Source organism: Limanda limanda, chromosome 12 (genome assembly GCF_963576545.1).
Source record: "Limanda limanda chromosome 12, fLimLim1.1, whole genome shotgun sequence".
Taxonomy (NCBI): Eukaryota; Metazoa; Chordata; class Actinopteri; order Pleuronectiformes; family Pleuronectidae; genus Limanda; species Limanda limanda.
The window spans coordinates 24,527,619-24,540,388 of NC_083647.1; the positions used below are offsets into that span (position 1 = coordinate 24,527,619).

Consider the following 12,770-nt stretch of genomic DNA (forward strand, 5'->3'; position numbering starts at 1 on the left):
TTGTAGAACCAGCGTGTGAGGGAGAGATGCTTCCTTCTCGTGCCGTCACACATTTCTACGTCCTACACAACCGGGCAGAGGCTGGATAACTTACACAGCATCAGTAAGAACTCGAAGCACTCGCCCACAGGTTCACACACGGGTACACACACTGCAGTGAGGAGAGTGTAAAGTGTTGGAAAGTAAAGGAGTGTGAGGAGGAGGAGGAGAACACGGAGGTGTGTCTGACCGGGTCAAACGCAGGTGAACCAGGGAACTCTGGACCGGCCTGGTTCTAACAGCAGGAGCTCCCCCCCCCCCAATGGAGAGATTCTGTCTGTCCTCTCTCTATCTCTCTCTCTCTCTCTCTCTCTCTCTCTCTCTCTCTCTCTCTCTCTACCTCACACGACTTCCCACGTTTCCAGTGCTTCACCTGTTCTTATCAGATACAAAAATCTAAACAGTCTTGATTTTTTTTTCGATCTCCTTTTTTGCTTCCGTACAGTTTCTTGCATTGAAAAATATGCTTTTTCTTTTTTTTAAATCCTTAAATCTCTCTTTTTTAAATATTACTATTCTCCCCTATAATTTCCCCCCATGTCGGTGGTCGGTGTCGGAGCGTGTTTCCCGTCGGCCGCTACATGTGCTGGGCGTCCATTATGTCCAAGTACTTGGCCTCAATGATACGAGGAAGCACGTTGTTCCTGAACAGAGGAGAGAGAGAGAGAATCCAGGTCAGTTGAGAAACATCACAACATCTCATCCTCTGACAGAAGACTCGTGGTGTCCTCAGTCGAGAACGAGAGAGAGAGTAGAAGTAAAGTAAAACTGTTCTCGGATATGAAATCGCCCACATGTTTTGGACGTTTGACCTTTTCCAAAAGTTCTGGAAAACGTCCCGAGGCTCTGACTTGGTGTTGGTATGAGATTCTGAAAACGTAACTTTAATAACACCGATCGATGTTCGGTGAAGGAAAAGTTGAAACCAAATCTTCGCAGAAACATGAAAATCCCGCTGATTAAACTTTGACGAGCACCAGTCAGCGTTAAAAATAAAGTTGATCGTCTTTTCAAAGGAGAAACCTACATTATTTATCTCAGACATTCCACCGGTTTGATGCCCGGAAAGAAAGTGGAGGAGAATGTGGTGAATTATTCTGTGAATTTAAAAATACCACAGATATATATAATGCACCATGCACATCTGCTGCCACTGGTCTCACACTGAGCCGAGTGTATCTCCACCGAACTGCCAGATGTTTGAAGTCACCGACATTTAAAATGTAATTCTCCACTCGCAGGAGGCTTCAGAGAGATTTGTCGTTAACAATAGAAACGTCCACAGGCAGATTCAGGTCAGACACTGAGAGTCATCTGGAGGAAAATCATTTACTGGGGACAAACTGGTACCTGATTGGGATTAGCATGATCATGAGCAGGGGGAAGATCATCTTCATGTAGGGCATCGGGTACATGCCGAACGAGCACAGCACCAGCAGCTGCATCATCTGCAGGAAGGTGAAGAAGTGGATCTTCCTCTGGGGCACTTTGCGGATGTAGTGGGTGGGCGGGTAAGACGTCTGCGGGAGGTGAGAGGATCAGGACAGATTAAAATACAATCTCCTCCTCGCTGTCCTCGGGTCTGCTGCAGCATTAGAGGACTGATGAAGGGAAGAGGACGTCTCACACGCTCTCACACACACAGACACACACACACGTCTAAAAATGCAGACTGAGATTTAGATTATTAATAAAAAGAACAGCAAGTTAGAACAATAAGTGCTTTTATAGCCCAAGGATTTGAAGCTGCAACTCGGGGATGTTTCCAGTCTGAATCTGGCTGCAGCACAAACTTCATTTGAGTCTTTGAATCAGAAGCTTCTCGTTTGGTTTGCAACAAAACTGCTCCACAATCCTGTTAAACATGACGTATGAAGAGAAAATACCAAAACCAGACTCAATAAAACCTGTCTGTTCACAGCTGAGAGCTGGAAATCCAACATCAAAAAGCTTTTTGTGGGAGCAGATATTATAAATGTTTAATTTAACCTTCAATCAGCCACAGACAGAGATGCAGAGATTGTTTGTGTTGAATTGTGTGACTGACTGTCTTCATGTCGTTACCTCTCTCTGCCACTTGGAGGCGCTAGTGTGTGAAGTTACAGAATACAGTGCAGAGGAAAAGGCTCTGTTGCTTTACTGACACAGAACGAAGGTTAAATCGGACGAGTGGAGAAACAGAGAGATCTTTTTAGGGTATTTGATTTGATATCTAATTTGATAATGTTGAGTTCAGGAGATAATGAATAAAAGACGAGTGTCAGAAACTGTAATAAAAATGTAAAATTAACGAACTGAGCTGCCTTTACTCACCCAACCCCACCCACCTGGGGCTCACAGGTGATTAAAACAAACACCAGAAGATTATATTTGCAAGTATTATTTGACTCAGGTTCTGGTCTTTCAGCTCCAGGCATCCGGTCAAGTGTTTGATCTGCAGAGCAACGGACATATGGTCTCACACACTCACACACTGACAGACACACACACACAGACACACACACACCTGCTCCTTGAGGAGAAGCGCCATGCGGTCACACATCTGGTTCCCGTCGATGGAGGTGAGGGCGATGTACAGGAAGAGGCCGTACAGGACGGGTTTGGGGATCCACTGCAGCGGGATGGGCAGCATCAGCACCGACACGCCGATGAAGATGTTGGCAGCCAGAGACGTCAGCCGGGTCTCCTTCACCTGCACAATACTGACGCACAATAACACACACACACACACACAATGATGGGTTACTGGAAAGCACACAATTGTATTTATACAATGCAGCAGACAAATGTTTGACTGGGATTTTCTTATCAGGGTTCTCACACATTTTCCGACTGACAAATACTGACAAATATATCCAGAGACGTGAACTGTTATCAAAACAAACAAAATAAAATAACAAGAGCCCAGAAGCTTGAATATCAAATAAATAAATAGATACAAAAGTTACAGTTAAAGAGAGAATGAAAAGTCATGAAGAGCTTCAATGCTCCTTCGTAAACAAACTGAGGTCAGATCCTGATTTTTGCAAGAAAAGTGATGAAAGTCGTGTTATTGTCTAAACTTTTAAATACATAAGGAACAGGCCATTGTCTGTTGTTTGTGTTATATTGTGTGTGTGTGTCAACATGTGGTCAAGACCCACAAAGAGGTCACGAGACGAATCTGAGAGGTCACAAGCAGATTAGTGTTAAAATGTGTAAAGTACGTTTTCATATCTCAAAGCTCATTTCGTTAAACTCTTCTGTATTAATCTGGTTTTTCTGCTGCTTATTTATCAAATTGGGAAATACATTAAAACACTGGAAACCGCTGCTTCCAATAAAACCACTTGCGAACTTTATGACCCAATCAGAAATGTAAATCTGGAACATTCATTATTCATATCATAGAACATACTTAGAACACGATCTCTGAATCTCTAATGAGATCTCCTCCTCTCGTACAGGAGGTTGTTTTCATCCCACTTGACAACGTATGGAATCCTGAATAAATGCAAAACTGTAATCTGGCACATTTGGACAGAGCGAAGTTCATCTTCTAATCTCTTTCCAAAAACTCCTTCAACCCCCGCCCCCCCCGCCCGCTGAGAAAATGGATAGTTACACAGTAATCATGCAATCAGAGACGAGCAGGATACAGTAGCCCGCGACACGAAATTACAGGCACCGCACGCTCTGAAGGAGACCTTTAATTGGGCGTCTGATTAGCGGCGGCGGCGGCGGCGAGAGGGCGGGTAACTCACGTCTCGTAGAGGTGCCCCCCCTCCACGCGCTGCTCCACGAACGCCAGCTGGCGCACATGCAGGGTGGAGTGGGGGAAGGCGGCGTGCATCCAGGGCAACCCCAGCACCGACATCAGTATGTTAATGAGCCCGGAGAGCATCAGGTCCCAGTGATACGCCGTGCCCTTCAGCAACCTGGGGAGCAACGCAACCGTTACACACTGCGGCGGCACACAGGCAGCAACACAGCACAACGTCGCACAAAGAACACAACACACACACACACACACACACAAGTTAATTTGCAGACAACAGAGGCACAGAGAGGATATTTGCATACGGTAGAGTCTGAAAGTGAGCAGACGTGACAGTGGTCAACGTGCACACACACACACACACAGACACACACACACACACACACACAGACACACAGACACACACACTCACACAGACACACACAAAGGGCATCGTTCTCCTGAGGTTATCAGCGCCCTTCAACACAACCTGAATAAACTTGCAGGGATTCACAAATTCTCTCAATCAACGTACGAGAGAATTTGTGTTTTCATACGCAGAGAATCACGATGTCTCTAATGATGACATCATCATAACTTTACATATATATACGAGGAAGACTGTGACCTTTCTGATGCTCGTGTGTGTGTGTGTGTGTGTGAATAGGTTGTGTAGCTGTGGGCAAACGTCTGGAGTTACTGTTCTGTAAACACTATCCATGAATCCTGCTGATGTGCCCTTGAGCATGACATTGACACTGAATGCTTTAATTCCCTCTGGATGACAACTTGAATTCATTAAGTAGCTTCACTATAAAGTTAAAAGCAGGTTTAAACGGTAAAAACACCCACTTTATTTTCATGTATTTATCTATTCTTAGTTTTATTCGATTTTTCCTCCACTTATTAAAGATGACGGACGAGGTTTTAGATAAATGAAACAAAACAAAAGAGAATGAAATCTGAGAAATGTGAGAACCTCCAGTGCAAGTAGACAAATTTCCAAATGGTTCGATAAATATCTTATTTTCCATAATAAGAAAGAAAAGGGAAAGTTTGTCCAGCTTCTGTCCGACTGTTTGTGACACTTGACTAATGCAGTGAAGGTCAAACGCAGAGAAACGTGTTCTCAGACCTTCTTATCGGCGTTTGAGTTAGTTTATAAAATAATATTCAAAAGAGTGTTGAACGGATCGATGCTCAGAGGAAAGCTCAGTTTCTTCTTCTGCTGCTGCAGCCGTTTGTTTTGCCTTGAGGTGAATTCCTTCTTGTTCCGGAGCAGAACAGACATTTACATCCAATTAATTTTCTACCCAACAAATGTACAAGATAAGGGTTTGAAATTCCAGCGTCATAGATTTTCACTGCAGGCTGGTTGGAGCTGCGTCCGTCTGTGGGACTCGGATAAAGTCATAAATTGGCTTGTGTGGTGGAGATTTAGAAGAACGGGGGAGAAGCTCCACAGTGTTGTGGCTCTAAGGCGTCTTCTGAGCTGCTTCACTGAGACGATTGGTCTCAGATGTCAAGTGTCTGGATCTGCTCGGCTGCTCTCGCTCACACACAGCGGATCGGAGAGAGCAGGGACCAGGGGATGAAGATCCCTGATGGCTTTCCCAAAGGGTCACAGACAAAACAGGTTCTACGAAAACGCACCAGAACCCCAGATTAGGGTTGCAAAGGGGTGGCAAGTTTCCGGTAAATTTCCGGAAACTTTCCGGAAACTTTCCACGGGAATATTAAGCTCTCGAATTTTGGGAATTTTGAAAAAAATAAAACTATGCAAATTAAACACTGAGCAATAAAAACATCATTCAAAACTCTATTTTAAAGATGTATGGAACGTTGATTTTCAACCCTCCACTGTGCATTCTTCCATCACATGCACAGATAACTCCCAGCATCCTTCACTCTACAGCAGGGCTATTGAGGCCTGCTGTAGAGTGAAGGACTAGTCAGGTAAGTTTCCATGATATTACTGGGGAAAATATATGAGCATGCTGATTGAGGATTGTTCATCTGTTCATCTAGCCTATTTCCATTCATTTATCCATCAACTATAAAATATTTTCACAGACGATTCCAATTGTTTGGCTAACTATTTATATCTCTGGCATTGCATTAGTGTTTTTTTACAAACTTTTTTCTCATCTTATTCTACAGAACAATGCCACGTGCACTCTCTCATGTGTGGAGACATTTCACCCCATCCAATGTAGAAGGAAAGGCTGTGTACATTTGCAAATACTGTGCAAAGACCTATGTTAAGAATGACACAACGATGCAGAAGCATATAGTCAAGTGCCCAAAGTTTCCTCAGGGCTCAAATCAGCCTATGACAAACAAAATGTTTATATTTATGTCTGTATATGAAAAGGTAAATACAGTTAGTATAAATTACCCACAACATTTCCAGTTTATTCCCGGTTAATTCCCGTTAATTCGCATTAATTCCCGTTAATTCCCGTATATTCCCGTTAATTACCATGGAAAGATTCCAACTTTGAATATTCCCGGAATTTTGCAACCCTACCCCAGATATAGCAACAGTTTTATAATTCTGTACACACAGTGATATATAACCAAGATGAAGTGGATACTGGAACTTGTCCGCTACCTGTTCTCCGGTGCGTTGGTCAGCGAGACGACGATGTTCTGGTCGATGAAGATGAGGAGGGCGAGCAGGAAGCCGAGGCCCATGGCGCTCACAACGTTCATGGGCGACAGACGCTCAAACGGAGCCACCTTGAAAACGGGCCGGTCGTAAACTTTAAACACGGGAACTGTTCAAACGGGAAGAAATTTAATGAAGTCACTTATTCACTCCCCCCTAGTGACTGCACATGGAATTACAGGTAAAGGACTGGAGGTCGCTCTTCTTTTAGATAACGTTTTCTTAATTAACGAGTTAATTGATTGTTCCTCTGCTATCTGCTCATGACACAGTAATTGTACTTTCAGTTTTTGGGGAGAAATAAAATCCACTAGAATTAACCGTTTTCATTCACAACCACTTCTAAAGCTCATCAGATTTAAACTGCGTATGAGAATGTGATGATGACTCATGTTCTCACAGCAGCAGCGGCTGGATTCTCTCTCTCTCTCTCTCTCTCTCTCTCTTTTTTATTTTAAATGCCTGATATCTTATCTAAAACTGTGTCTCCTCCAGTTCGGCTGAATTAAGTGCTGTTGGTTAAATTTAGGACAATACAGTAATGGGTCTATTATTTTATGACTTATTGTCTCAGGAGGTAAAAGAACAGAAAATTGGGCCCCGGCACTTAAATTCAAAATTCACTTGAGGGTCTGGCGCTCGTCTCTGTGTTTGTGGAGAACAGCTACTGCCTTGGCAACAATGAATGGAGACGGGAGACGATGCTAAACAATAGAGGACGAGAACTGGGAATCTCCAATGTGGGTTTCAGCCTGTGTCTTGATTAAGAAACAACACGTGGAGAAATAATGGAGGCAGCAAAACCTCAGCAGGAGGTGAACAGACCATTAGTCTGGATCCACACACTTACACATTTTTAACATTGATGCCATGATACAAAAACCTAAAAACAGACAAACTCGTGTGGATGTGAAAAACAAACACAGCAGGAGACTCTCCAGGTCGGACATTTTGAATGCGCTCTTGTTTTTCAACAACCCTCTGAAAATCACAAAACTCCCACATGTGCATTTCAGTTAAAATCCTCCAGATATTAAGTTTTAAATTCTGTTGCTGAAAGTAAAGATGATATTTTTCAGAGGCCGATAATAAAACAGATTATATATCGTTGTCTGTGCACCTATAACAGCTGATTACTTTATAACTCTTTCCCTCGCACATAATTTATCGCCATAATGTATTGTTTCTTAATGTATATATTGTCTTATTGTATATATTGTTGTTTTGTTTTTATGTACAGTGCACCAACCACACCATGGCAATATCCAATATATGAAAATATACGTGACAATAAAAATAATTCTGATTCTGATGTAATGTGTGTGTTAGACTATAAACTGTATACTTTCATATAATTACATTTATACACAGCTTTTTAATCTAAATTATTGTATTTTAAACTTCAAAATAAAGTTTATAATGCACATACAGGTTTAATTAATGTCTCACTAATGTGTTTGAGTCGATCCGGACGATTTTTTACCTTATAATCAAATGTTTAGCTGTTGTACAGAATGAAGAAGAACCCGACTGTAATGTGTGAATTATAAACTCCCAGGTGAACAGAGAGTAAATAACTTAAACGAGTGGTGTCGCTGGGTTCTGCTCAGGAGGAAAAAAGTGAGGTGTGCAAACTGTTCAGTGAAGCCACAAATGAAACTCACGCTCAATGTCACTGAACACGTAGGAGCCGATGAAGGAGAACATGAGCACGGAGATCGGCAGGGCGCAGTCCGACAGCACCTCCCTCATCTTGGCATGCAGGAAGGGGCTGAGAGAGAGAGGGAGAGAGGGAGAGGGAGAGAGAGAGAGAGAGAGAGAGAGAGAGAGAGAGAGAGAGAGAGAGAGAGAGAGAGAGAGAGAGAGAGAGAGATTGATTGATTGAATATTGAAAACACATTGAAAACACATTGAGGAATGAGACCCTCATTGTGTCGAGGGTACAATGATGAGTTGATACATTGATGAGTTATTACATTGAATAAATAAGAATGAAATAAATATGCACATATATATATATATATATATATATATATATATATATATATATATATATATATATATATATATATATATACAGTAAAACATAAGGTTTACCAAAAATTTGTCAGTATAAAATACTACGGCCAAGTCAACTAGCAGTTACAATCACTGCAGGAGAAGTCAGCTGCACATGAGACCAGACTCGAGAACTCCCCCAAAGAGAGACAGAGAGAGGGAGGGAGAGAGACAGAGAGAGAGAGAGAGAGAGAGAGAGAGAGAGAGAGAGAGAGAGAGAGAGAGAGAGATTGATTGATTGATTGAATATTTATTTAAGCCTCAGAAAACACATTGAGGAATAAGACCCTCATTTACAATGGTGCCGAGGGTACAATGACGAGTTGATACATTGAAGAGTTAATACATTGAATAAATAAGAATGAAATAAATATCTATATATATATATATATATATATATATATATATATATATATATATATATATATATATATATATATATATATACAGTAATACAAGGTATACAAAAAATTTGTCAGTATAAAATACTACGGCCAAGTCAACTAGCAGTTACAATCACTGCAGGAGAAGTCAGCTGTACAAGAGACAAGACTCGAGAACTCCCCCAGAGAGAGACAGAGAGAGGGGGGGGAGAGAGAGAGAGAGAGAGAGAGAGAGAGAGAGAGAGAGAGACAGAGAGAGTGAAAGAGGGATTGATTGATTGAATAATTATTTAAGCCTCGGAAAACACATTGGGGAATAAGACCCTCATTGTGCCGAGGGTACAATGACGAGTTGATACATTGAAGAGTTAATACATTGAATAAATAAGAATGAAATAAATATATATATATACAGTAATACATAAGGTATAAGGGAGAGACAGAGAGAGAGAGAGAGAGAGAGAGAGAGAGAGAGAGAGAGAGAGAGAGAGAGAGAGAGAGAGAGAGAGAGAGAGAGAGAGAGAGAGACAGACAGAGATAGAGAGAGAGAGAGAGGGATTGATTGATTGATTGATTGATTGAATATTTATTTAAGCCTCGGAAAACACATTGAGGAATAAGACCCTCATTGTGCCGAGGGTACAATGAGGAGTTGATACATTGAAGAGTTGATACATTGAATAAATAAGAATTAAATAAATATGCATATATATATATATATATATATATATATATATATATATATATATATATATATATATATATACAGTAATACAAGGTATACAAAAAATTTGTCAGTATAAGATACTATGGCCAAGTCAACTAGCAGTTACAATCACTGCAGGAGAAGTCAGCTGTACAAGACTCGAGAACTCCCCAAAAGAGAGAGAGAGAGAGGGGGAGAGAGAGAGAGAGAGAGAGAGAGAGAGAGACAGAGAGAGTGAAAGAGGGATTGATTGATTGATTGATTGAATAATTATTTAAGCCTCGGAAAACACATTGGGGAATAAGACCCTCATTGTGCCAAGGGTACAATGACGAGTTGATACATTGAAGAGTTAATACATTGAATAAATAAGAATGAAATAAATATGCATATATATATATGTATATATATATATATATATATATATATATATACAGTAATACAAGGTATACAAAAAATTCGTCAGTATAAAATACTATGGCCAAGTCAACTAGCAGTTCCAATCACTGCAGGAGAAGTCAGCTGTACAAGACTCGAGAACTCCCCAAAAGACAGAGAGAGAGAGAGAGAGAGAGAGAGAGAGAGAGAGAGAGAGAGAGAGAGAGAGAGAGAGAGAGAGAGAGAGAGAGAGAGAGAGAGAGAGAGAGAGAGAGAGAGAGAGAGAAATAATAAAGGAATACAATTACTATGGACAAGACAAGGACAATGGCTGCAATCCTGACACAGTGTAAGTACCCAGGTCGGCCTCTTTGCCTCTTGCTTACACAATTGAATCGGGCTTTGAGCTTGATTTGATTACCGGGAGCAATCAGAAGTAGAATATTAATGCTTATCGAATCACAGGCTGGAACAAAAACCCCTTTGAGAGGTAAAGGAGGGTTTTGTGAAAGCCTGTCTGGAAAGTTCCTCCTTCATCGTTCCTCCTGGGCCGGCGACAGGAAGCAGACTTCTCCAGCGGACGCCACACATACCTGCGTTTGAACTGGTAGAGGGTGTAGCCCATCCACAGGGTCCCGAGCATCAGCAGCAGGCAGAGGAGGGGTCTCTCCCGGCTGCAGTGGATCACGGTTTCCGGGAGGGTGTTGAGCGACAGCCCCCCCGCCGCCGCCGCCACCACCTCGCTCCGGTTTCCTCCCAACAGGGCTCCGGCCAGCGGGAAGATCTCGATGATGCTCCTGTTGGCCTCCGTGCTTCTGTTGGCCAGCGTGGGCGCGTGGTAATATCTGTGAAAGACTGAATCACAAGGAGAGTTTTCAGTCAAGAGGGGAAACGACCGAGAAGAACATTGACCGACAAAGATTTAAGACAAATCCCTCAAATCTTCAAATGAATCTTTCAAAATAGGAAGTGGTAATAATAATAATAATTAGTTTATTTCTTTACAAGTTCAGAAAGTGATGTTATGGTTAAACAGTGTTCTTGGATGTTTATATTCTATAATTTCAATCTCTGATGTTACTTGATGTGTTACTGATGTTCTATGTTTAGTTTATACTGCTGTTATGGGAAAAGGTGTGTGAGTTATGTATTGAAATTGTATATGGATTAATCTGTTCTCGTTTTGACAGTCATATAAGTAAAGGTGTTCAAATAGATAAATTATTAAATTAATCTTTCATTATCAGATCTATAAAGGGTTGTATGAGGACAGACTGTGAATACACATAAATAATAATAAAATTGTGTAGAACAAACGTCCAGCACCATCTCAGGCTCATCACACACACATTCAGACGTTCTTCAACCAAACCTCTTGAATCACAAAGCTTCAGGCAGGTTGGGCTCTGAGCTTCGACTTCTCTTGTACAACTCCAAAATGTGATTAAAAAATTATAATAAACAAAGAAAGAAACTAAATATCTTCACGATTAATTATTGTCTGAGATTCAATGTGGTTTTTCAATGACGAATCCCTTTAACTTGTTCCATATTCCAGATCCAGCGAGCCTCAGCCTGACGTGTGTCGTGCTCAGTAACAAATGTTGTCCTGATAAAAGGCTCAACTAAAGACCGTGAATGTGGTAAACATTACACCAGCCAGACGTGCTTTTAACTTAAAGCACCGCTGCGCCTAAGTACAGCCTCGCCGAGCCGCTAATGTGGCAGCAGCCTCTCAGTCAGAGAGAAGCCGGAATTAAACAACTGAGTAAATACAGAGGACCATGGTTTCCACGACCATTGTGGCCTTGTTGCCTGGTAAACCCCAGAAATCCTGCAAGAAATCTTCACTGTAGAGCAAAAAGCAATCAGCCTCAAAGAGTTTGTGTCGTTTGTGGCGCATTCGAAACAGAAAAAACAGGAAAAAATACTAGATTTAGGTGAAAAGTCTTCACTTCATAAAAATCAGATGAGCCTGCAGAGCTGTGGTCCTGCAAGAAAAAACCTGATCAACTGAAAAATAATCACTGCAGGCAAACGGGCTTGTTTTGCTTTATCTATTGTTCCTAATTATAGTTATAAATATAGAACATGTTTAAAAATAATCCAGAAGAGAAGATTCTGCAACTGGATCAGAGGTCAAACAGGGAGAATCATTAGACACTGGACTCTGAAACCAGTCCCGACACCCAGATCAGACCGGATCAGAAAGAACCACCCACCAATCACAATCAGTTTCTCCTCCTGGGACACGAGACTCTTTCCAGAACTGCTCCAAATATTTTAAATAAGACGAAGGGCACAACCTTTTCCTTATGAGAGTCCAACATAAGTAGATCATCACTTCTATCATCACTTTCAATACCGAGTCTGACACGTCCAGGATGCAGCTCTCACTGCCGGCTTTTTAAAAATAGATCAAACCAGGAGAGAGTTGTAGAGCAGACAAAGTCGTAAAAAGAGACTGAACACACGGGCAGAATGTTTTCATTCCTGTTACCAGAAAATATTTTGGAGCCAAAGTGTCGACAAAATGTCACAGGTTAATGTTATGGTAATGGCATATGAGCTCGGAGCATATTTTTACAAATAGTTCCTGGAAAATTGAACTACTGCACGGGCAATCTCCAGAGCAGGACGATATCGCATTCAAAACAAATTACATCCTGCTATCGTCATCTCATTTTGTGGAAATTAAATTGTGTAAAATATTTATGATGTACTAAGATGAGGTGCGGTGACAGGCAGGGCCCGGTGTAATGTGGCTGCAGGCCCGGGGTTCGGAATCTGGATTGATTA

At 41.5% G+C, this 12,770-nt stretch overlaps 1 protein-coding gene across 1 annotated transcript in view; it reads right to left on the reverse strand.

Annotated features, from left to right (window-relative positions):
• Window positions 1–567: 567 nt before the first annotated feature.
• The window catches only part of slc4a11 (solute carrier family 4 member 11), a 72,926-nt gene continuing 60,723 nt past the window's right edge, over window positions 568–12,770 (reverse strand). The window contains exons 15-21 of the mRNA XM_061083050.1: window positions 10,565–10,826; window positions 8,111–8,217; window positions 6,390–6,555; window positions 3,783–3,956; window positions 2,546–2,741; window positions 1,390–1,559; window positions 568–683 (exon numbers count right to left, since the gene is read on the reverse strand). Coding sequence (XP_060939033.1) covers window positions 617–683; window positions 1,390–1,559; window positions 2,546–2,741; window positions 3,783–3,956; window positions 6,390–6,555; window positions 8,111–8,217; window positions 10,565–10,826 — 1,142 coding nt within the window. The 3' untranslated portion in view covers window positions 568–616. The remainder of the gene's footprint in view (window positions 684–1,389; window positions 1,560–2,545; window positions 2,742–3,782; window positions 3,957–6,389; window positions 6,556–8,110; window positions 8,218–10,564; window positions 10,827–12,770) is intronic.